The sequence below is a fragment of the Chionomys nivalis genome, chromosome 17 (assembly GCF_950005125.1).
Source record: "Chionomys nivalis chromosome 17, mChiNiv1.1, whole genome shotgun sequence".
NCBI classification, from domain to species: Eukaryota; Metazoa; Chordata; class Mammalia; order Rodentia; family Cricetidae; genus Chionomys; species Chionomys nivalis.
In genome coordinates, this window is record NC_080102.1 from 34,850,906 (window position 1) to 34,874,422 (window position 23,517).

Here is a 23,517-nt window from a genome sequence, read left to right on the forward strand (position 1 = left end):
GGAGAGAGGGCAGGGTTCAAGGTCAAGGATGTGGTGAGCTCTGGTGCTGGCTCCTGAGTGTGTTCAGGGACAGAATCCGAGCTCTGGCACAGTGTTCACCATCACACGGGCACAGGGGCTCAACAGTAGAGAGGACTCCATGAACTTTGACACCGAGGAGCAAGTTGCTAGGCAGCGCATGATGCAGATAGATTTCTTTCCCATGTTCGTCCAGTACTCAGTTCTCTTACTGCTCTGCACCCCCAGGGAGATGGCTTTGCCCACATCCAGCTGTCCCTTAGCCAGACATCCCTTCCAAGGAAGGACAGAGGGGCTGTGCAACCCAAGAATGTTCCTCTAACAGACAAGACCCAGGAAGTACACAGGTCAGCTCTCTGTCTCAGGTGTTCAGAACTTGAGTGGTAAGGAAGGAGGGGACACAGCTCACTGCTGCAGCCTCAGGGTGCTTCTGTGGCCAGAAGGGTAACGTGAGATCAAGAAGGAAAATGGTTCTTGTATAAATTTCAAATATTCTTGTTAATCCACAATAAAGAAAACAGTTTTTAAAAGAGGAGATGATAGAAATCTGGAGACAATTATCAACTTTCTGAAGTCAACAACCTAGAAAACACATGATATCATTTTCATAAACACAAAGCATGACCAGGTCGGTGTTTACAGTGTTTACTAATTAATTCTTCACATATTATGGAGCAAGTGTAGCTTTCGTGTGCATCTTAGCAGATCTCATCCAAATAGAGCAGGTCTTAAACTTCAGTAGGAATTAAGCCTTGTGATTTCCCCAAGAGTCTGCTTGCAGAGAGCAGAGTTCACCACCACATCCTGTCACCTCTCCTTCCTGTAGAGGCACGGCTGGCACATAGGACCAAGAACCTGTGATGACCCTGCAGATGGTGTCCCCAGCCTCCGTTCCTTTCTACCCTCTGAGCATTCCACCAAAATCTCCATCACTCCATGTGACAAAGCCATGAACAAAGAAATGGGGTTCACACCCAGAGTCTGATTGTAAGATTTGGAAATAATTAGAAAAACACAGAATGAAGCAGACATAGGAAAAAGGAGAAGTCTCTATGCAAGCAATCAGAAAGCAGTGGGAAAGTTGGCAGCTCGGGGAACTGTGAGGATGGCGAGCCTTTGTTAGGAGCAGTGTGGTGGGTGTGACTGGGGAGCAGCCATGCTGTGGCTTAGCCAGGCCTTGGATGTGCGTCCCAGCTTGGAAGCTTGGTCCTTATGTGGGATGCTGGAGGTTTTTGGATCTAAAAGGGCGGTGTAGTGTAGTGGGAGGTAAGAAGCCTGTTCCATCTGTGTTCTTTGTTCTTGTTTCCTTTTTCTTAATGTGGCCTCTCCTCTAGCAGGCACTACTACTATCATGGCATTGGTATAAAGGCGATACACTCAGGAGTATCAAGTGTCCAGGCTCCGCCCAGCACACCCCACCCCCAGTCCTCTGAGCTGCACTGAAGAAGAGGTCACTGAGTCAGGATGTCATGCACCTGGATGAGCTCCTGCAACTTCTGCTCCAGTTCCTGAGCCTGCTGCCGCAGCTTTGCAGCAGACTCTGCCTTTGCCCCGTTTTGCAAATGCTTTGTGTCTTTTATGATGCTGACTATATCTAGTGCTAGGGAGTGACCTGCAGTGGCTGCACCCATGATCCGGGCTCTTTTGGTCATTGCCAGCACAGTGCCTCCAAAGGCTTTCTTCACCTCTTTCGTGCTTTTGGCTGACACCTTCCCTGTGGTCATTAGACGCTTAGCTTTATTTGCTAGGCGAGGGCTGGCTTTTTCCAGCTTGATGGCATCAATGTTCTTCTTTATGTCATCCACATTCTTAACAAATTGCTTAGATACAGAAACAAGCCTGGAGGTGATCTTCTCCAACGATTCTGTAATGTCCTTCTCAGTGTTGTTGCTTTTAATGTCATTCTCAGTGTTGTTGCTCCTTGGCAGAAGCTGGCTGGCTTCAGCTTCTGCTAACTCCATGTTTACCTCTTCCACAATTTTTGCGGAAGCACTCGTCACAGCCGCTGCTCCCCAAAGTCCCAAGCCTGAGGCTAAAAGTCCCAGACTGAATCCTGCTGTCACAGGTGCCAGAGTGAGACCAAGGATTGTCAGGACCCCAGACACAGCACAGGTGGACTTGGCCACCACTTGTGTGATGGTGCAGCCCTTGTGCACCTTGTCAATCTTGTCTGCAAGGGTGTGGAGCTTCCTGATGCGCTCCTCGAGCTCCTGTTTCATCTGAGGATAAACTTCCAAAAACCTTTTCTTCTCCTGCAGGGCCTTTTGGAGTTTCTCTTCATCTGCTACTTCTGTATCCACTGTGGTCTCACCATGAGCTTCATGTGAGGCATCTTTCACTTTCCTGTAAAGGGAGAGACCAACTAACAGAGTGAGGAAGAGAGTTTGGAAAGATCTGTCCTGTAGCAATCAGAGCATCTGCTGGGAGTGAAGTGGAGGAGAGTGCTCCAGCTGTACAGGGCCTTTCTTTCATTGAGGAGCAGGTTTGAGCTATAAATGATGATCTTTAATTGTTAAGAACACAATGAGTTAAAATCATTTTAATTTTAATCTGTCCCTCTAATTTTTTATTTTATATATTTGAGTGTTTTGCCTACGTGTGTGTGTGTGTGTGTGTGTGTGTGTGTGTGTGTGTGTGTGTGTGTGTGATGTGCAGGCCCGGTACCATGGAGGGCAGAAGAAAGAATTGGATCTCTAGACTCGGAGCTACAGGCAGTTGTGAGCCATCATGAGGATGCTGAAAACTGAACTTCAGTCACCTGGAGCCAGTGCTCTTAACTCCTGAGTCATCTCTAGTTGCTTACCACACCTTTTTATTGCTAGACATTTAATAAAGATGGCTTCCCCTCAAGGTCAATGCCATCACAACCAACATGCTTCTCTGTAGGAACTCTAAAACACAGATAAGTGAGGTTGCGGGGGGAACCTTTATTTTAGGGAAGTTAGTGTTCTCCAAAGAGTACACTTTCTCCAATTAAAGAAAAACCTCCTCTTGGCATCAGCTACTGGGAACTGACCTGTCTACCCTACAGTGACCTGCTGGTCAGGAATGTCCACATTTGCTTGGGGACTTGGACTCTGAGTGTGTGCAAATTGCACACCCCTGAGAGAGAAACCCTGCACAGGTATTCTTTGAAGCTGATGTCTCTTTGCCCTGCAGCTGTGTGCACACCTGAGCTGGTGGGGCCGCTCACAGCTAAGACCCTTCCCCTCAAAACCCAGCACACAAAGTTCCCTTCCAGCTGTGAGCAGAAGATAAAGAACCATGAGTGAATCCCCATTCCCATGTGGATCCCATCCCCAAGGCACCTCACTGTGCCTGCAAGTGTTTCCACGGCAGGAAAAACTGAGAAAACACAACATGTAGGTTCCCTAGCTCTCGCTACGATGAATTCCCAGGCTGAGAAGGGTGATGTGTGGTGGGATTTTGCTGTCATTTCTGACCTCCAGGGGGATCTAGACACTAAAGACATGGACTCCAGGAGGGAGGGAGACCCCAGAGCTCTCATGGGGACTGTGTATGTGATCAAGGCCCAACAAACTTCTGGACACTGATGCCTATGTGGGTAAATATTTTTTCTTGAGTCAACTTTATTAAACTTTTCTAAGCTACTTTCATAGGGTGGCTTGGTCTTGACTTTCCATGCCTTTCCTGTGTACGTTGGTGTTCCCTGCCCAGACTTGTCAAGAATCTTAAGTCAGTTGTGAGACTTCCCTACTTTTGATACTCAATACTCAATCAAATTCCTGTATTTAACTTCTGGTGTCTTAGTCTTGACCTCCCTCAGGAGGAATCCCATGAGGTCAGCTTCACAGTGCCCCTGCCCCCTGCTAACTACTGCCCCTCACTCAGTTTGTCTGCCAGAGTCCCCAGCTGAATGCATATCCAAAACTCTTTTATCTCTTTCCCTTAGAGCAACAGCTCAGACCAGCACCTTCCTCACTGCTAACTCATGTCAGAACATGGCTTCTCTACCAAGGCATCTTTCTTGGTGTGTGTCACCCCGTGTGAGCTCTCACGTGACTGTGCCGTGTCTTGAGGACAGCAAACAATTCTCCCTTAATATCTAGATGCCCCCTTAGGATGTGGCTAATTTTGTAAAGTGTTTGCCATACAAACACGTGGACCTGAGTTCTGTGTTCCAGAGTCCACATAGAAAAGCTAGGTGGAATTCTTCCTATCAGGCTACTGTTACCTTAATACCCAAACCACACAACGATGCACCAATGAAAGAGAATTACAGACCAGTCTCCCTCAAGAACACTGATGCAAAGACTCCATAAAATACTGGCAAACTGAATCCTTAAACACTTAAAATCATTCACCATAAACAAGTAGGCTTCATCCCTGAGATGCAGCGATCGTTCTATATAAGAAAATCTATCAATGTAATCGACAATATAAATGGACTGAAAGTAAAAAAAACACATTATCATCTTCTTAGATGGTGAAAAAGTTCTTGGCAAAATCCACTGCCCCTACATGATAAAGGTTTTATGGAGATCAGGGATACAAAGAACTTACCTAAATATAATATAAACAATCAACAACAAGCCACCAGCCAACATCAAATTAAATGGAGAGAAACTGGACAAACCAGCTCTTTCCACAAGTTGTATTTCGGATTCCTCTTTGGTTGGCAGGACCTGCAGGACCTCTGTGTTCCTTGTGTCCCAGAGGTCCTCAACCACAGACTCGATGAAGCCTTTCCTCTCTAGATGGGAAGGAAAAGGAATTTGGTTAGAGGAGCATGCTGGAGAGCTTGAGCGGCTTCAGGAGCTAGGTTTTAAAATGTGTTCCTGAGCATCTGTCCCTTCAGGTATAATCTGGTGTCACTTTTGGTAGGGACTGAGTTGTGTCCCTTAACACATTTGTTAAAGCTCTATCCCCAGGTGACTGTATTTGGAGATAGATAAGGAAGCAAGTGAGGTCGTGAGTGAGGTCCCTGACCCAGAGTGTTAGTGTCCTCACAGCAGCCAGAAGAAGCGCCCTCCCTCCATTCCCTCTTTCTCTGTCTGCCCCACCCGCCCCTTTCTCCCTTTCCCTGACTGTCTTCTCTCCAGACACACAAGAGAGACCTTGGGCTAGAACAGGGTATGGGCTCCCTCTACCAACCTGGAAGAGAGTGTTCCCTCCCCGCCCAGGGCTAATCTGCCACACTTCGACTGTGGTTGCTGGATTCCAGAACAGTGAGAGAAGAGGTCTTTTCTCTTTAAGTCACCTACCCAGTGTCACTTTGTGATGGCATCCTGAGAGGACAGATATACCAAGGAGATGTCATGGTGTTTTAGAGACACGTATGGTTTTCAGCTCAGAACAGTTAGAAAGTGAGACTCTCATCCCCAGGAAGAGGGAGAGTCCAGTGATGGCATCCATCTACTGTGTGCCTGGGGCCCAGTCCTTGAATGTGATGTTTTCCCCTGATTTTTATTTCTACAGGAAGATTTGCCTGCTTGCATTCATGTCTTTGCACCATGTGTGTCTGGTGACCAAAGAGGGTCCTGTTCCCCTGGAGCCGCTGTTACAGCCTGCTGTGAACCTGGTGTGGGCATTGGGAACTGAGTTCCAGAAGAGTAGAGCTACAAAGTGAGACCCTGTCTTTAAAAAAAAAAAAAGACAACAAACAAACAAAACGTTAAAAAGAAGTGGAATTGGCAATACCAGAGGAAAGAAGACAGGAAGAGCGAGCACCCGTGGATGATTCCATGTATGCACATACGCACACACATAGACACACCAACACTCTATTAATTCAGAATTTAAATCTTTTACAATACTTTTACATGATTTTTGAATTTTCAGTTTAATTATCTCATTGTAATTGTATGCATGGATGTACCAATATGATATTTCATGATAAATTATTATGTTATTAGTTTAAAATTTTATCATTCAGTTAAGAATGTTCAAAATAGGGCTGAGAGATGGCTCAGCAGTTATGGGCTCTGGCTCTTCTTTCAGAGGATCCAGGTTCAATTCCCATCACCCACAGGCACCTCACAATTATCTGTAACTTCAGCACCGGGAATTCAACACCCTCACACAAACATACATGTAGGAAAATACAAATTCACATAAAATGAAAATAAACAAATCAGTTTTTAAAAGCTTGTTCAAAATTCAATTCTCACTATCACTACCTTTTTAAAAAAAATTTTTTTTTTTGGGACAGGGTTTCTCTGTGTAACAGCCCTAGCTGTCCTAGAACTAGCTCTGTAAACCAGGCTGGCTTCGAACTCACAGAGATCCTCCTGCCTCTGCTTCCTGAGTGCTGGGATTAAAGGCATGTGCCACTACCACCCAACCCTAGTCAGCACTTCTAATGTCTGATAAATGGAATCCTGAAATGATGGTGCAGACCCATAACACAGCACATCGCAGATGAGGCAGGAGGATTGTGAGTCTGCGGTCAACTTGGGTGACATAGCAAGACTTTTTTGAGTGGCAGGGAAGAGAGAGGGGTAGGGAGAATTGGAGAATGGAGAAGAAGAAGGGAGGAGGCATACGGGGCAGTTCCAGCAGTAAAGGCGTTCATTCAGACCGGCAGCAGAACACGTGAATTTCCCGTTAAAGGAGACCAACATCGTAATGGCTGCAAATCTTCTCAGGTCACTGGAGGTCAGCTCCTGCCCATGCGATGAGGAGGTTATGGTAGTAAAGAGAAGGGAGTGAGGATGAGCTATTTTGTAACATACCTGGAGGGTGTGCCTCTTAAGGTTGAAAATGACATTTAAAGGACACACTACTAAAATCAAGTGTCAGTAAAGACTCCTGCTGTGATGGACATGCTAAGATCGGCAGCATACGGGGGTCACTGGTTGGTGGGACCCTCCACGGTGACCCTGGTTTCCTCATGTGTCAGGGTCTGGCACCCCAGAACCTGCCAAGGCTTTCCAGGCCTCCCCATTTAGTAGAAAGGAATACTTACCCTGCAGACTCCACATGCTCTGTCTCCTTCCTCATGGACCCTAGAGCCTCCTGCATGCTCTAATCACCCCCCATCTAAAGGTTCCTCCCTTCCTTATTCTATTTCATGATTTCTCTGTTATTAACGTCTATTTATTATCCAAAGTGGAGAGTTTTGAAATGTCATTTCATTCAAGTTTATCATGTATGTTGGCAATATTCACTTGGTACCTTCTCCAGTTACTAGTCTGCCTTTGGATAATAGTTCCCCTCTATGTTTACACTGCGTGTGTGTGTTCTAGGTTCCACATTTGAAAGAAACAGTCAACATTTGTCTTTAAATCTGACCTATTTTGCTCAACAGGATGCCCCGCAGTTCCACCATTTTCCTGCAGATGGCACACTTTCATTCATCTTTATTTATGTCTGAATAAAATTCTACCATTGTGTGCACCACATTGTTTCTATGCATCTGTCGATGTGCAGGATTGCTCTTCCCATGTCTCCGTTATTGTGAATCACACTGTGATGGCCATGAAGGCTCCAGCTCCTCTCTAACGCATGCATGGAGGTTCCTTGGAGTGTACACCCTTGGGTGGGATAACTAGGTTACATTGAAGTTCTATTGGCGTCCTGACCAAGTGCATAGCTCTGTAGTTTTTTCTCTCTCGTTCTTTAACACGCCTGCTGTGCAGTGTGGGTTGGCCAAGCTGAGCAAATGACTTGACTGCCTAAGCAGCAGAGGTGAGGGAAGAAGACAGTGAACACAGGGCTCAGGACGCTAGTGTGGAACAAGGGCTGGTGTAGGGGCTGTTCCTGGGTAGAGTCACTGAGCGGACCTTTTTTGTTCTTGGTTTTTTGTTTGTTTGTTTGTTTGTTTGTTTTCTGGGTTTCTGTTTCAACTTAATTTTTTTGCACGACAGAAGAAAAACCAGGCCTGACTTGAGACCAACACACCTGGTAAACAAGCTCTGGTCCTGGCTGTGCAGGGCTGTGCAGGGGATGGGGATTAGGTCACCTGGAGTTAGTGAGGTGCAGTAGAGGCTGTAGCAGACTCCAGCCTGCCTGGACACATGGGGACACTTGGCCCTGAATAGGTAATAGGAGGTGAGAATCTCCAGGTAACATAGATGGACTGTGGGCAAGGTCTCTCTGGGGTGTAGTAACTTCCTGCTGAAGCAATTAGAACAGGTGGGTGTCTGAGCTGGTGCAGGGTGGGCTCCCTCCTCAGGGACAGCGCCACAGGGTCAGCTGAGAGGGGGCCACCAAGAGAGGGCTGGAGCTGCCTCCCATCTTCACATTCCCTGCCTCCTGCTCCCTCCATTCCTCCCTCCTTGGCTTCCATTTTTCAGACTGGGTATAGATGAAGTTCCTCCTGAGAATGCATCCAAAGACAAGGCTAGGAGGGAGGCTGCTCTATCCTGAACTGGGGGACTCTCTGCTCCCCCTTGTGGTTTTCCTTCTGCATCTTTGACTCCTCAGCAGGCCCCAGCAGGGAGGCCCTGGTAGTCCTTGGCCATGAGCAGCAGTAGAGAACAGACTGATTACCTGTGGAGCCCATGACAGCTGTGGGTCTTGGTGTCACTCACGTGATCCTGAGAGATTTCCTTACAGCTCACCGGGTGTCCAGGCTACAGGAGGAAATAACAACCTGTGGGACAGAATGGGGACAGCTGCTGTGACCAGGGATCTGCTGACCCACAGTTCGCTCCATGGTGACTGCCAAGGGCAGAAAGAACCTAATCCAAAGCATGTCTGCTCCCTCAAGCTCTCCTCCTCCTGTTATTATTTTTAAAGATATAGTGGTGGGGGCTGGCCCCGCGAGGGGTAGTAGCAGGTAATCCAAGGCCTGGGTGAGTCCCTGAGACCTTGGTGGGTCGCCTTGGCAGATGGGAGACCGCAGTGAGTGAGAGACAGACAAATACCTCATGCAGAGAGATTGGGTATAGAGTTGATTTAGTGGGTTATGAAGGGAAAAGGAAATGAGGAAGGGGATTAGGGGGAAGAAGAAAGAGAGGCAGAGAGAGATAGAAAGAGAGAGTTGGGGGGAGAGAGATAGAGAGGAAGGGGAGAGAGAGCAGAAGTTACCTCTTCAGGAGAGAGAGCTCAGGATGGAGGAGGCGAGAGATCTGCTTGCCTCAGTTGAAGGCAATGGTTGGGAGTGGGCGGAGCTTGCCTCTTAAAGGGGCAGGGTACCCAGGTTACAGGACAGGCTAGTAAATCATAACATTCCCATCTATTTTTTATAATGCAAAGGCGGGAAGTTAGGCACAACGGGTTAAAGAAATCAGGAGGGAGGATTCTCAAGAGTGCTTCCTGCTTATTTTTGGGCATTGTCTTGGGGGGACCTGAGAAAACTGGGTGCTGGTCATATCCTGGGGTAGCTGGTCACTTTTCACCTGTCCAGGGTTTGTGGTATGGAACTCTCCTGTGTCTCTTGGACCTAGCAAGGTGTTAAGAGAACAGAGGACAAAGTTAAATTTAGGAAGAAAAATTTTTTCAGAATCAGGGAATTGAGAAGGGTGTAATCTGACCTGTTTAAGGTGGATCCTTTAATTGAGCTCCCTGGAACTTACAAGAACTTTTTGGGTTTATGAAAACATAAGTTTTAAACAGTAGCATATTTATACCACAATGACTGTGACAGATATTTTTGTATAATGAAAAGTATCTTTAAGTCTATGAAAGGCAGCATAATAGAGAATTTTGTCCTAACATCTTCTGTATAACTTGCAGGTACATACCTTAACAACATTTATTTTGTATTTTACTGAAATTTCTTGGTGAGGTTGTCCTTTTAAATGACAAAACCTCTCAGCTGTCAAACTACATCAGAGATCTTTGAGAAGGATAAAATTTTACTTGAGTTATCAATTAAAAAAGCAACAGAGAACTTACTTAGTTGGCACCTAGAGCTACTCCTCAGAGTCCTTTATGGTCGCTGAGGGTCGTATTTGCCTTTTTGCTGTTTAGCGCAGGGCCAGCCAGGTTTTAGAAGATCCTGTGAGTTAGAAATATGTAGGAAGACAAGCCTACCTTGACCTGAGCAGCTAGGCTGTCAATTCCAGTGATTCTGTCCACTGTCTGGATATCTTCAGTTTAGATGAAAGGCAGTTTTGGTCAGCATTTGATAAAGCAAGTTGTGGATGGATGTTGTTCTGTGCCCATCTGTCTTCTGTCTTCTTTGGAGGAAATAGCGTGCTGCTGCTAAGAGCCAAACTGTCTTTCTGTTACGAAAAGTTTTTTAATAATTAAATATTTAAGTTCCATATTTCCCAGATCTCTGGCAGTTGAGGGCTGTTTATCAGGTATAACTACAGTATAGAATCTGCCTGCCTGGAGAACTGAGTCTAAGCTGACTGCAATGGCTCTCAACTTAGCAGAAGATAAGGGTGGAACAGAACTGACAACAGTAGAGAACAGCTTAACATATTTTAAAGCAGGGTCGGATTACATAAATAGTACTTTTTGTAAGAGACTTAAAAGTATGTACCAATTTAGAACATGAGAGTTGTTGTTTTGTAGTCTGGAATGAGATAAGTAAACAGACAATTATAACATGTAACAGTAAATATACATGTATTTACACCCAGTTGAATTTAAGTTTTTATACACATATAGCTAAATGAAAAGTGAGCGGAAGGAAGCTGGCTAGGGGCGGGACCTCACACCGAGGGTCCTCCCTTTGCTAAGGTCAAAGAAAATGGCAGCAGCCATGGTTGTCCACATGGTGTGATTATCTAAATTTAGTTAGAAGTGTGGTTGGTTTTCCACAGCTGAGATGTGAGAACGACGAAAACGACACAAACCGCAGGGCAGCTGGCGGGATGTCTCCAGGCGGGGGTGGGGGTTGATAATAAAGTCAAGCTGATTCCCAGCCGGTTGGCTCAGGAACCAGGGGCTAGGGACACCTGTTGTGCCTAACTTCCCACCTTTTTATTATAATAGATGGGAATGTTATGATCTACGAACCTGTCCTGTCACCTGGGTATCCTGTCCCTTAAGAGAAAAGCCCTGTCCCCTCCCAACCCTCCCCTTCCACTGAGGTAAGCGGGTCTCTGGCCTCCTCCAGCATGAGCTGTCTCTCTTTCCATCTTTCTCCTGAAAAGGTAGCTTCTGCTCATTCCTCCCCACCCCTTGTCTCTCTCTTTCTCTCCTTCCCCCATCTCCCTTTTCCCCTTTCCTTTTCCCTCCATAGCGCACTAAATAAACTCTATACCCAATCTCTCGGCATGACGTATCTGTCCAACACCAGCTGCAATCTCCCACCTGCCAAGGTGACCCTCCAAGGCTTCCTCTCTTACGACTCAACCCACCTCTGTCCAGGCCACTCTACTACATGACCCAGATAGCAGCATGCTTAACCTTTCTTCAACACAGGGTGCTCTCCTAACCCCCACCCTCACCCTCTGGTTCCTGCTCCCTCACGATCGCCTGTTCCCCACAAATCTCATCTCTCTTCTCATACTCCTACTTTCCCTTGCCTAAATGATTCCAAACATTCACTGCCAACTGACTCCCCTATAATCATAGATACCCAGATGTCTTCAGACATCAAACACTCTGAACCAATCCCAAGCAGGGTCACATCTGAACCTCAGGTATCCAGTGGGCAGAGTCGGAACAAATATTCCAAGAAACCATGTGCAGGGTGACAGAGGCAGCTGGTAGCAGCCAAGTTTTAATGCCCAAGGAGAGAAGGAATCGACTTTGCAGTCAGGTTGTGGTGGTCAAGCAAACCCGAGTCCAGTGACCCCAGAGAGCACTCCAAAAACTGGAAAGAGTGCTGCAGGGGTGGGGACATGGGGGACACTGGGCTTCCTGGAGCAGGCTATGCGGGTGTGTGTCCCAACCCCCACACGGATACATGAGAGCCCCCACCCTTTCCACTCATACCCTAACAGGAGATCAAAGGGCTCAGAAGGTAGATGGCTGCCAGCCACCTGCTGTGTCCCTGTCCCAGAATCCTGGTCAAGTCTCTCTATTCTGAAACCTCGGTTTCCTCACAAGGCCTGACCCAGAGTGAAGGTTCAGAGACAGGTTGGGTGCAAAAACCCTGCGGTCCTTGTGTCTCAAAAAGCAGTCCGTGTCCCCATTCTGCTTAAGTCACAGCACCCCAAAGCCAGCTCTGCATGTCTAGGCCCCCAAACAGAGATGTGTGGTCCCTTATCCCCTATCTTGTTGCTTCCTGTTTCCCAGTGGAGGAACACCGAGAGCCGACTTCTCCCTGAGGTGTTCCGATCAAGTGTCCTGACCTGGTGCACATGCTGAGTCCCATAGGTTCTATGGTCCCATCTGAGGAGCCCCTCACTGTGTCTCATGGGCAGATGGGAAGGGGGAGCAGCTGGACCCCAAATCTGTTGCAAGGCTAGTTTCATTGATGCTGTGTCTGTGACCCGAGGCAGATGCCTGACCTTGTTGAACTTATCAACAAAACAGGGGCCATGTTCCTCTTTCAGAGAGGCTGTGGGGATATGTAGGCGTGAGAGCTTAGACATTCCCCAATTTACACAAAATCTTCAACAGGCTGAGTTTGGATGGGGCTGGACAGTCCTTAGCTGTGTGGACATGGTGACCAGCTGTGCATCCAAGTGGTTACCGAACACGGCCTCCTGCTGATATACCCAAACCAGAAAACGAAAGAGAAAGTCCCACTTGGCAAGGAACTGACAGAACCCAGGAAATTTGAGTCTTGCTGGATGCTACCCTCATCCCACACTGCCTCAAAGGAGTGACCTTAGTCCTAGGTTCTTAGCTGAGCCCACTTTAAATGGGGCGGTGTCTCTGTGGCCTAGAGGGAAAAGACCTGGCCCCACAGATTTGGGGACCCTCCACAGATACTCTCTGTACCTCCTGGGTTCTGTTTATCCCATCCCCTCCATTCCCCATCCACAGCCTCAGCACCGCCCCCACCTCCTGGGTTCTGTTGATGCTGACCGTGGTGCTGCGATGGCATACACAGTATCTGGTCATCTGCTTTTGTGGGTTCTCCTTCCAGGAACTCCTGCTCTGAATCACTCAGTATCACATCCTCTCAGGGCAACAGGCCCCCAAACCTTAGTAGGCCTCCAGACCTTAGCACAGCTGACTCCATGATGGAAGCACCATTCGGGCCACAAAACCCAGCACATAGACAGCATCACCTGACATAAGGAAAACTAAATTCTAATCCATCAAAGTCCATGGTTTTCCTGGAAGTCTCTAAATGTACTAACCTTGCTTTGTAGCTTCTGGAGTCTGCTTCTGGCTGACTGTTCTGGTTAACTGAAGTATGCCATGCCAGGATATGGTTTTTGTGCTCAATGCAGTACTGGGATATGGAGCACAGTTGTAGATACTGGGGGACTAACAAAGACTTTCTATTGGCTCAAGCCCATGTCTGAATAGCCATCTCTGGTGGATTCCCACAACAGTTCTGGAGATCCCTAGAGACATCAGATCCCCTCAGAGCAGGAAGAGCGCAGTGATCAAGGAGTTCAAAGGGGCAGGAAACTTTCTACATTTCAGGTCCCCAGGATTCCTTTTGGTCACTTCCTGCCTGCTATGCCCAGTCTGTGGGGACCCCAAAAGGCCACCAGGGAGACCGACTCACCAAAATGCAAAAAGCAAGGTTTATTGTGTGCACAATACAAGCTGACAGGGAGCTCGTCAAAGCAACTGGTGCAGCAGGGGCAAGAGGAGGTACCCTGCTCTTCTAGAGGGCGTTATTTAAAGGCAAAACCCAGAAAATTTACATTAGCGGAGTGTGGGATGACAGGCTCAATCCTGACCGACTCTTGTCCAGGGACTTCAGAAATTTTACTTTTGAGCCTCACCCGTTGCTTGTCAAGTTTTCTTATCAGCTGACCCTCAGGTGGGGACAGTCTGTAATTATCTGTACTTTCCAGACGGCTACCTACCTGTTAGCTTTGCCCGTAGCCATTTCTGAGGACTGGAATGTTTTACAGGAGATATCTTACACAAGACACAAGATGGAGGCAGAGGACAAAATAGAGGAACTTTGGTTCTTCACTGACTAATGTTTCCAGGGGTCTGACACCTCCACTGGAAAAAGAAACACATTAGAATGTCACCTGGCCTGTCACCTTCTAAAGGTAAGTCTTGTTAAGATGTCTTCTGTTTAGGACACAAGGAGAGGCCGGACATAGCCATTGATTAGTGTCCGGGATCTGTGTGAGACATCACCAGACTCCCCTGGTCTGCTCAGGTGTATGAATGTGTGGCGTCCACCCCTGGTTGTCTCTACTGTGTGTCTCTCTACGTGTTTCTGTCAGTTCTATTTCCCTGTATTGACCTGACCAGTGGCGTTCTCTGGTGTGAGAGAAGGAAAAAAAAAAAAAAAAAAGACAAAACAAAACGGTCTGTCTGTTTATGACCTGTGCCTTCTTGTTGGGGACCTGAATCCTTTTGGTTCTGCTAGGTCACCCAGAAGCCTAAATTACCTCTGCCTGTCCCACTCCAAGAGCATCCCACTGTTTTGTTGCTGGACTCCCATTCATGGCTGGAATCAGTCCCAGTCTCTATGAAGCGTTGGGGGGTGGGGTGGGGGGCTGACATCTAAGCAGAATGCCCACAAGGAGAAATAGTTTCCCAAACCACACACTTCCTTTTCTCCCCTTCCCCCTTTCTCTAAGCAGCCCCTGGGAACAGGAAATGTTCCTGAGCAAAAGAGGAAGTTCCACTCCTTCCTCTTTCATGATGTTTGTATCTTTTTCAACAAGCAATCTGTGTAAGTGGAGAACTCAAAACCTACCATTCTTTGCAACAAGTAGAACACCCTCCCCCAGAACCTCGTCAGTGTGCGGATTAGAGCAGGGCTAGTCAGCCTGGACAGAATGGATTTTCCCTTATGTCCAACACTGACCAAGGGGACTTTAAATAATTTTTCCCAGGTTCTTTCAGAAGGATGAATGACAGCTGCTGAAAGATTTCCTTTGTCACCCAGTTGGCCCCAGATGTTAGAAAATAGTTAGAAAAATTAGAAAAATGTATAGGTATAAATGGGTCCCAGTTGCTGGAGGAAGCTCAAAGGCGTTTAACAGCAGAGAACCAATTGAGAAACGACACCTTTTGCATAAACTTAAAGCCACTGTCAACTCTCATGATGAGACACAGTTAGACTTACAGATTCTGTCGGAAGAATATCGCCCAGCTGAGAGTTCTGCCCCTAATCAAAGGATACAGCTGGGCTATCTCTTGGATTTACAATTATTGGGGATATGGGCAGAAATCAACCCCTCAATACTGCCCCAACACCAAATTCATGTAATTGCTCAATTAATCAGTTCAGCTACTCTCTGCAGACTAAACAATACCCCAATGACTCTGGAAACAAAAAGGGAAGTTGTGGTCCACATTGCCAGGCTTAGAGAGACAGGCATCCTGGTGCCCTGCCAGTCACCCTGGAATACACTTCTCATGTCTGTCAAGAAACCTGGGACCTCTGGTTCTCATGAGTCTGACTCTGCCAGAGAAACAGGTGTGCACTGTCTTGGACCTGAAGGATGCCTTCTTCAGCCTCCCGTGGGCACAGGTGAGTCAACACATTTTTGCTCTTACATGGTCAGATCCAGAAAAAAAGGTTGCAGTGGGCAACTTCCCTGGACAAGGTTGTCCCAAAGATTTGAAAATTCTCCAGCCCTGTTTGATGAGACACTAAGTGCTGACCTCCTGTTCTTCATCAGAGGTTTCCTGGGACCACACTCTTACAACGTATACTCTAACCAAACCTCCTCCTAGCCTCTAAAACTGAAATAAATTCTAAAAGGGCCACTGAGGGACTGCGGCAAGAGCGACAGACCTTTGTCTCCACAGCACCAGCTAAGAAGGACCGACTTTGTACATCAGAGCCTACCCATGGTGATACCCAGCTGGGGGAGGCAAAAGGAGCAATCTTGGAGTAGGATTGCTGCCATCCTTGAGATTCAGTTCCAAAGACTAAGAGACAGGTTCAAGAGTTCCTAGGTGTGGCTAAGTATTGCTGCCTCTGAATATCAGGGTTTGTGGACATAGCAAGGCCTCTATACACCAGCACAAGAGGCAGGGACACTGAGTCCCTAATTTGGACTGAGACTAAACAAAAGGCATTTGAAACTTTAAAAGCAGTTCTGACTTCAGCTCCAACCCTAGCACTTCCAGATGTCCACAAAATAAAAGACATTACAAAGTGGTTCTAACCCAAACTCTGGGGCCATGTAAATGCCCTGTGACGTGCCTTTCCAAACGATCGGACCCTGTAGTCACAGGACGGCCCACCTGCCTAAGAGCGGTGGTGGCAACCATTAATGGAAAAACAAAACAACAACAACAAAATACAAGCTAACTCTCGGTCAGGATCTTATACTCACAGCACCCCACACTGTTGAGGCTCTCCTCTGAGGAACACAAGAATGCTGGAATGCCTATGTGAACCAGTACCAGGTCCTACTCCTGGGCCACTTTCGACTCAAGTTGGAAAAGCTGACTGCCTTCAATTCTGATACCATCTTTCCTGATATCAACTCATCTATGACTGTCATAAGATGAAAGATGAAACCAGGTACATGGAAGTTGGAGTAATTACTTTAACTGAAATACTTTTAGCCCAAGTCAGGTACCTCAGTCCACACAGCAAAATTGATCGGCCTGACCCAGGTTCAGATGGGGAAAAAAAAAGTTCCTCACCATAACCACAGACTGTTGCTATAGTTTTACTACCTGCATTTCCACAGGATGATGTATAGAGAAAGATGGCCTCTCACCTCTTGGGGAAAGGACATTAAAAACAAAGAGAACATCTTGGCTCTCCTAGAGGCTATTTGACTCTCCCCACAAATACTTGTGGCCATGCTCTCTGGTTTCCAGCGATTGTTGACTGTGTTTCTTCCGTCAGGTTTCCTTGCACTGAAATCTGTCCCTGTTTATTAATATGACTTCAGCTAGACAGCGAGATGCAGGACTGTGAGGGTCCACGCAAGCTGCAGGCTAGCAGGGATATGGGCCCTCTGCAGAGTACAGAACACACTGAAATATCCGCAGACTCTTGACAGTCTCTGGGTTGAGCATCAGGATGGAGCTACAGACTCATGCAGTGGGGGAGTGGAGTAGGGGGTCTCTAACCTTAGGTCCATCCCACCTGGACATCCTAGAGATCTGCTAAAGAACAGCTCAGTTGACCAGTGACATGCCAAGAAATGTTACTCAGGGTGGCACACACACACACACACACACACATGAGTGCTTATGGTGGGCCATATGTATATTTTACCACAGCTTCAAAAATCTAATTTTTCTTTTAAAACTTTATTCTTCTCTCACACAATACATCCTGATCACAGCCTCTCCTCCCTCCCCTTCTGCCAGTTCCTCACCCCAGTTTCCCTCTCCCCCAGATCCACTGCTCCTCCATTTCCATTCAGAAAAGCACAGGCTTCCCAGGGATATTAACCAAACATGGCATAACAAGATGCGGTAAGACTAGGCAGAAACGCTCATATCAATGCTGGAAACAATCCAGAAGGAAGAAAGAATCCCAAGCAAGCAAGCAGGCAGAAGAATCAAAGACACCCCCTTCCACTGTTGGGAGCCCACAAAAACACCAAGCTAAACAACCACAATTTGTACTCTGAGGACATAGGGCAGACCCAGGCCGTCTCTGCTGCTGCGGCTTCCGTCTTTGGGAACCCTGGGAGCCCTGGTTAGTTGATTCTGGGGCTGTGTTCTCCGGGTGTCCTTGGCCCCTCTGGCTCCTTCCTCTTCCTCTTCTTCAGGGTCCCAGGAGCTCCGTCTAATGTTTGGGTCTCTGCATCTGCTCCCATCAGCTGCTGGAGAAAACCTCTCTGATGACGATTGGGCTAGACTGGTCCTGTGGGTAGAGCAGACTAGCATTAGACATTTTTTTGTTTCTTTTTTTATTATTATTATTATGTATAAAATGGCCTGTCTGTGTGTATGTCTGCAGGCCAGAAGAGGGCACCAGACCTCACTACAGATGGTTGTGAGCCACCATGTGGTTGCCAGGAATTGAACTCAGGACCTTTAGAAAAGCTGGCATTGCTCTTAACCACTGAGCCATCTCTCCAGCCCATTAGACATTTTTTTCTCAGTCATGTTTGGTTCTACCCTAGGTCTGTGAGTCACATAGCCACATAGCTTCCAGTTCCTGACCTCCAGACAGCGTTGCGCACGGGCTCCCTCTTGTGACTTGGGCCCCAAGTTAGACGGGTCATTGGTTGGCCACACCTCCAAACTCTGAGCCACCATTGCCCCAGTGCTTCTTGTCAGCAGGGTCAAAGGTTTTGTGGCTGGATTGGTGTCCCAGTCCCACCACTGGGAGCCTGACTGGTTACAGATGATGGCCAGCTCAGGCTGCATATCCTCCATTGCTATTTCTAGGAGTCCTCGCTAGAGTCGACCTGATAGATTTTAGGACATTTTTACTGCACTAGGTTTCCCCTCTGCCCCTTAAATGCCCACCTAATCCAGTCTTCTCTCTCTGCACACTCTCTCTCCACCCCCCCATCTGTTCCTCCCTGTCCCCATCCCCACCTGCCCCCAAATCTACCCACAAATCCATTCTATGTCCCCTTCTCAGGGGGATGCATGCAGTGCATGCAATAATTGTAGTGGATTATCCTTTACTTAACAAATAATATCCACTTATAAGTTATAATATCATAACTGAGTATGTTATGCCCAAATCACAGAGTCCCCCCAAAACCAACTAGGAGACTGAGTACCGTATGTAAAAGCAAAGAGCCTTTGTTCTTACACAAGTTGGCAAACTTGGACTCTCCGTGTGTCCAACGTATTGGAGTGGTCAGAGAGCCCTGAGCCAGCTGGGGTTGTTTTTTTATAATAGCAGAGGTTGGGGGTGAGGGATTGCTGAGGTTCAGGACCCCTGATTGGCTGACATTTGTTTAGGGGTGTCCTGGTGAAAAACGATGGGTGTGTGCTGGCTGGTGATCCTATCTATAATGGTTGGAACATTAACAATTTCCTCTGGATGGTCTGTTCCTGGGTGGTGCCTGGGTGGTCTCAGTTTGTGGTCTTTCTTGTAACCAGGCATTGCCTCAGGGTAAACTACTGAGACTAGAGCCTCTATTGAGCTTGTCATGGCTGGGTCCTACCTACAGAGTGCATACCATATTTGTCTTTCCGGGTCTGGGTTGTCTTAATTAGGAATTTTTTTTTTCTAGTTCCATCCATTTGCCAGCAAATTTTATGTCTTTTTTTCTAACATCTGAGTTACGCTCCACCGTGTAAATGCACCACATTTTCTTTACCCATTCTTGGGTTATAGACATCTATGTTGTTTCCAGTTTCTGGCTATTATGAATAAAGCTAGTATAAACACAGTTGACCAATTCTAATATTTTTCAAAATCCAAACTTCTCTGGTAAAGCTGATAGCCAAAGGGGTCTGGAGAGATGGCTCAGAGATGAACAAGGCTGTCATTTACCATCGCCATTCTTGTCAATGACCAGGGTTCAATTCCCAGCACCCACACGACAGCTTACAATCATCCTTAGCTCCAATTCCAGAGGATCCAGCACCCTCTTCTGGTCTCGTCGGACCAGGCGTGCTTGCAGGTGTAAATGCACCAACACACATAAAATATGAATAATAAATTGATCTTTAAAATATTAAAGGAAAGAAGCATTTGCAATGTTTTGACTTAGGAAAATTATAGGAGGAGAAAGCAAGGTCCTGCCCAGCGCTGTGACAGACTAAGCAGGACAGGGAGGCTCATACGCATGTCAGGGGCTGTGTGCTCTGGGCTCCTAAGAGAAAACACAGGTTTGCCTGGTGTCTTACTCTGCTGGGCAGTCGGGCATTATTATGGTGAGCAAATGCTGTGGGACAGATAGAGATACATAGATAGATGATAGATAGATAGATAGATAGATAGATAGATAGATAGATAGATAGAATGATAGATAGATAGAATGATAGATAGATAGATAGATAGATAGATAGATAGATAGATAGATAGATAGATAGAATGATAGATAGAATGATAGATAGATAGATAGATAGATAGATAGATAGATAGATAGATAGATAGATAGATAGAGGATAGATAGATAGATAGATAGATAGATAGATAGATAGATAGATAGATAATGGCTCATCTCCTCACTCCCCACGGACACACGCACATCTGAAGAGATGACAGTGGTGAGGAGCAGGCTGAGGTGCTGACTTCATTGCCATCCAGGGCCATGGTGCCCCCGGCTCTTGTCTGGGTTTATGGCCCTGTTGCAGCCATGGTCTCCGTTGATGTCCATGGCTCATGATACCACTGAAGGCCCAAAGTATAGGGATGTACAGGGTTGGCCCTACCTTCACTGACAGCAACACTAGGGAGAACTGGTCTTGCCCCTCACTGGGTGAAACACTCAGGAGGGAGGGTCCTACACCTCAACTGGGCAACACAATAGAGCTGGCCATGTCTTGGGGACATAGGTGAGTGCCCCTTCCCCTGCTCCACCCCATGCCACCTGTGGCAGGTGGGAGAGCTGGCCTGAAGGTCATAAGAGTGGGCAAGCTGTTCCTGCCCCTCACCACTGCAGCACTCCATAGAGTGGCCTCTGCACCTTACCTACGCAACAGAGTAGAGCTGGCCCTGGTGGTGTAGATGTGGGAGAGATGATCTGAGGGCCTGAGAGCAGGAGAACTGGCCCTGTCCCTTGCTCCTTGCTGCATATGGCGCACTAGCTGGGGCAGCACTGGAGAGCTCGCCCTGGCTGTGAGGACTGGGGAGAGCTGGCTGGCTGACCAGCCCTGCACTACCCAGGCCCAGAACTGTGGTTCTGAGTTCACCCACTACAGCATCCACCCCATCTGTGTGATCTTCTGGAGCACTTGAGAGGGCCAGTCGTGCAGACCCAAGGCTGCAGGATCTTCATGACACAGGACAGCAACAGAATGTCCAAGAGGAGTCCAGTGAGGGCCCAGCATCAGCAGTGTAGCAGAAACCAGAGGCCTTGAACCAGACCAAAGACTTTGCAATGAGCACTTGTAGTAAAGATACGTGGACAAAAGTGTTTACTGCATGACTCGCTGGGTCACAGTGCAGCTTCCATGATGAGATTTTTCTTTTTTTCCCTTAAATTTTATTTTAGTTCATTTTGGGGGGAAGATGCAAGGGCAGAGGGTGGATATGAAGGGGTGGGGAGATGATTGGAATTGAGATAAATGAGGTGAAAAACACAAAGAATAAATAAAAGGTTAAATAATTAGAAAAAGATTGTGAGGTTTGGGCAGTCTGTGGGACTGCTGGCAGTGGGACCAGGATTTATCCCTAGTACTTGATCACATTCTTTTTGGATGGATGCCTTGCTCAGCCTAGACATAGTGGGGAGGGCCTTGGTCTTGCCTCTAAGTGAAGTGTCAGACTTTGTTGACTCCCCATGGGAAGCCTTACCCTTTCTGAGTAATAGATGGGGAGAGAGGTGGAAGAAAGGGTGGAGGGGGTGGAGGGGAGGGAGCTGGAATGGGGATAACTATGTAAAATGAGAAAAGATTATACTAAGAATTTTTAATAAAATAAAATAATTAGAAAAAGAAAATTCTGGTTGCTTCAGAGACAGTCCTAGTCTGCAAACACTTCCTTATACGCTTAAGCGTGGTACTGCTGGAATTATATCCAGGTGTGATTCCTGTTTTCTTTTTTGTTCTAAAGCTGTCTTACTCTCCAAAAGGAGAGAACGTGATTATGGGTTCTGAGAATGTGATTTTCATCCCTGCATTTTCCCTGGAGCCTAAGATGAGTCACGACACTTCAAATACCATAAGATCATTTCCCAGCTCCCGCCTGGCCTTGAGGACAGCGGACACAGTGTAGATGGTCTGGCTGGGTCCCCCATGAGCAACTGCTATTCATGTCAATCATCCGCATGTTTCTGAAGCTCTTTGCTTTGTCTAATGGGGTGGTAAAGTCGCCTGAAATGCTGGCACCACGGGTTATGTGTCAGTTATCCACCCCATGCATGATGACCCACTAATTGCTTCACCTGGTCCTAGCTATCCGTGTTCTGAGAATTCTAAGTTGGCACCTGACTTTTCCTGGGAGCTATGAACAAATATCTATTTACACCAGGCCAGGAAAGGTGCTGGTGACAGACCAAAGAAATGACCCTACCTGAGGCTGGCTCAGTAACTCAGTAGGTTCATTTGGGTTACTTACAGGAGATTGTTTAAGGGGTTGCTTAGAGGTGTGTGGGTGACATAAAGACAGCTGTCTCACAGAGCAGCCACTCCTGCATGGGTGACAGCTCATAAAATCCGTGTGTCTGGAGACTCCTGCACAAGCTGTGGGCGGGCCAGCTGGAAAGGTCTCTAGCAGTTAAAGTGTGCTGCCTTAATAAGTTGGAGTGGGGGTTCCTTGTGAATCTTGTAATTTATGAACTTCTTAAGCCTTGCACGTTTCGTTACCTTCTTGAGCCTTAGTAGCATCCTTCTCCATCCTGTATGGAAAGCTTCCATTGGGAAATGACAGCTCCACAGCTCTCTACCCTTCTCCAGCTCTTACAGTCTCTGTTCCCTCCACTTCCATGTTCCCTGAGACTTGCAAGGGAAGTAATATAATTGTGTGATGACTCACTTGTGTTTATGATTGTGCACAGCCCCACTTTGCCACAGCAATGGCCACTTATTAAAGGGAGCTTGGCGGGGTATCAGCCTCCAGTGTACACTGCCCAGTGCATCAGCCTCCAGTGTACACTGCCCAGTGCATCAGCCTCCAGTGTACACTGCCCAGTGCATCAGCCTCCAGTGTACACTGCCCAGTGCGTCAGCCTCCAGTGTACACTGCCCAGTGCATGGTTTTACCTTCACTGTCCAAGGCTGGAAAAAGTCATCTACAGGTGTGAACTCCAATGCTCAGAAGTCAGCTTGACAGGAACATCTCATCTGATTATCCGAATGGGAGATGTGTCCCTCCATGATGCAGTCCCATGTTGGACATCTCTCTTTTCCCTGGCGAGGACCGTCGAAGCATGTTCTCAGAAGACTCTTCAGAAAGTCCTAGTGGCCTTCATCTCCCCTGAGGAAGAAGAAATGGAGAACACGCCCATATTTTGCCCTTTTATCCACCACTCCCCTTAACTCCCCCACCCAGAGTCAGTACTCTGCATATGGCTACACATTTGAGCACTACTCGATACAACAGGCATCTATGGACAGCATGAAATCTTCATTATAAGGGCAATAAAATCCATGGAAGAACAGCAAGCCAGAAGTTAATTGGGGCGACAGTCTGAAGGGCCATTCTGGTCCTGTGTGCAAACTGGCAGGAACACCATGAAAAAGGCCGTCCTTAAAGCTCTCCCTGAGAAGAAAACAAGAAGGCATCTTGGAGAAGAATGATGCTGCCCAGCAGTTTCTCTTGGCCACTTGACAGCTACGCCTCATGCACATCTGCACACAGGACCCTGAGCCCAGTCAATCCAGAACTTGGCTTATGGATGAGGAACTCAGCCCCACCAGCCAGGAATGAGTTTCACTGGGTTCTCTAGTGGGACTGCAGGTGGCGGAATCTTGAGTAACTGAGTCTCTGTAGAGTGGGAAAGCTACACAGAAACACAGCAAAGGACTTGCTTTCCGACTCCT

General features: G+C 47.2%; 1 protein-coding gene across 1 annotated transcript; it reads right to left on the reverse strand.

Moving 5' to 3' along the window:
- Window positions 1–1,469: 1,469 nt before the first annotated feature.
- LOC130888876 (apolipoprotein L6-like) lies at window positions 1,470–22,372 on the reverse strand. The gene is made up of 3 exons (XM_057792244.1): window positions 22,342–22,372; window positions 4,543–4,732; window positions 1,470–2,361 (listed from the first exon to the last, which is right to left on the reverse strand). The coding sequence occupies exons 1-3, from the start codon at window positions 22,370–22,372 to the stop codon at window positions 1,470–1,472; spliced, it is 1,113 nt and encodes a 370-aa protein (XP_057648227.1).
- Between the last annotated feature and the right edge of the window lie 1,145 nt (window positions 22,373–23,517).

Coding starts and splice junctions, on each gene's coding strand:
- LOC130888876 (XM_057792244.1), bottom strand. CDS start 22,372: ATGGAGAAGGATGCTACTAAGGCTCAAGAAG. Junction 4,733..22,341: donor TGCTACTAAGGCTCAAGAAG/GTAACGAAACGT, acceptor CTTCCCATCTAG/AGAGGAAAGGCTTCATCGAG. Junction 2,362..4,542: donor ATTGTTTATATTATATTTAG/GTAAGTTCTTTG, acceptor CTCCCTTTACAG/GAAAGTGAAAGATGCCTCAC.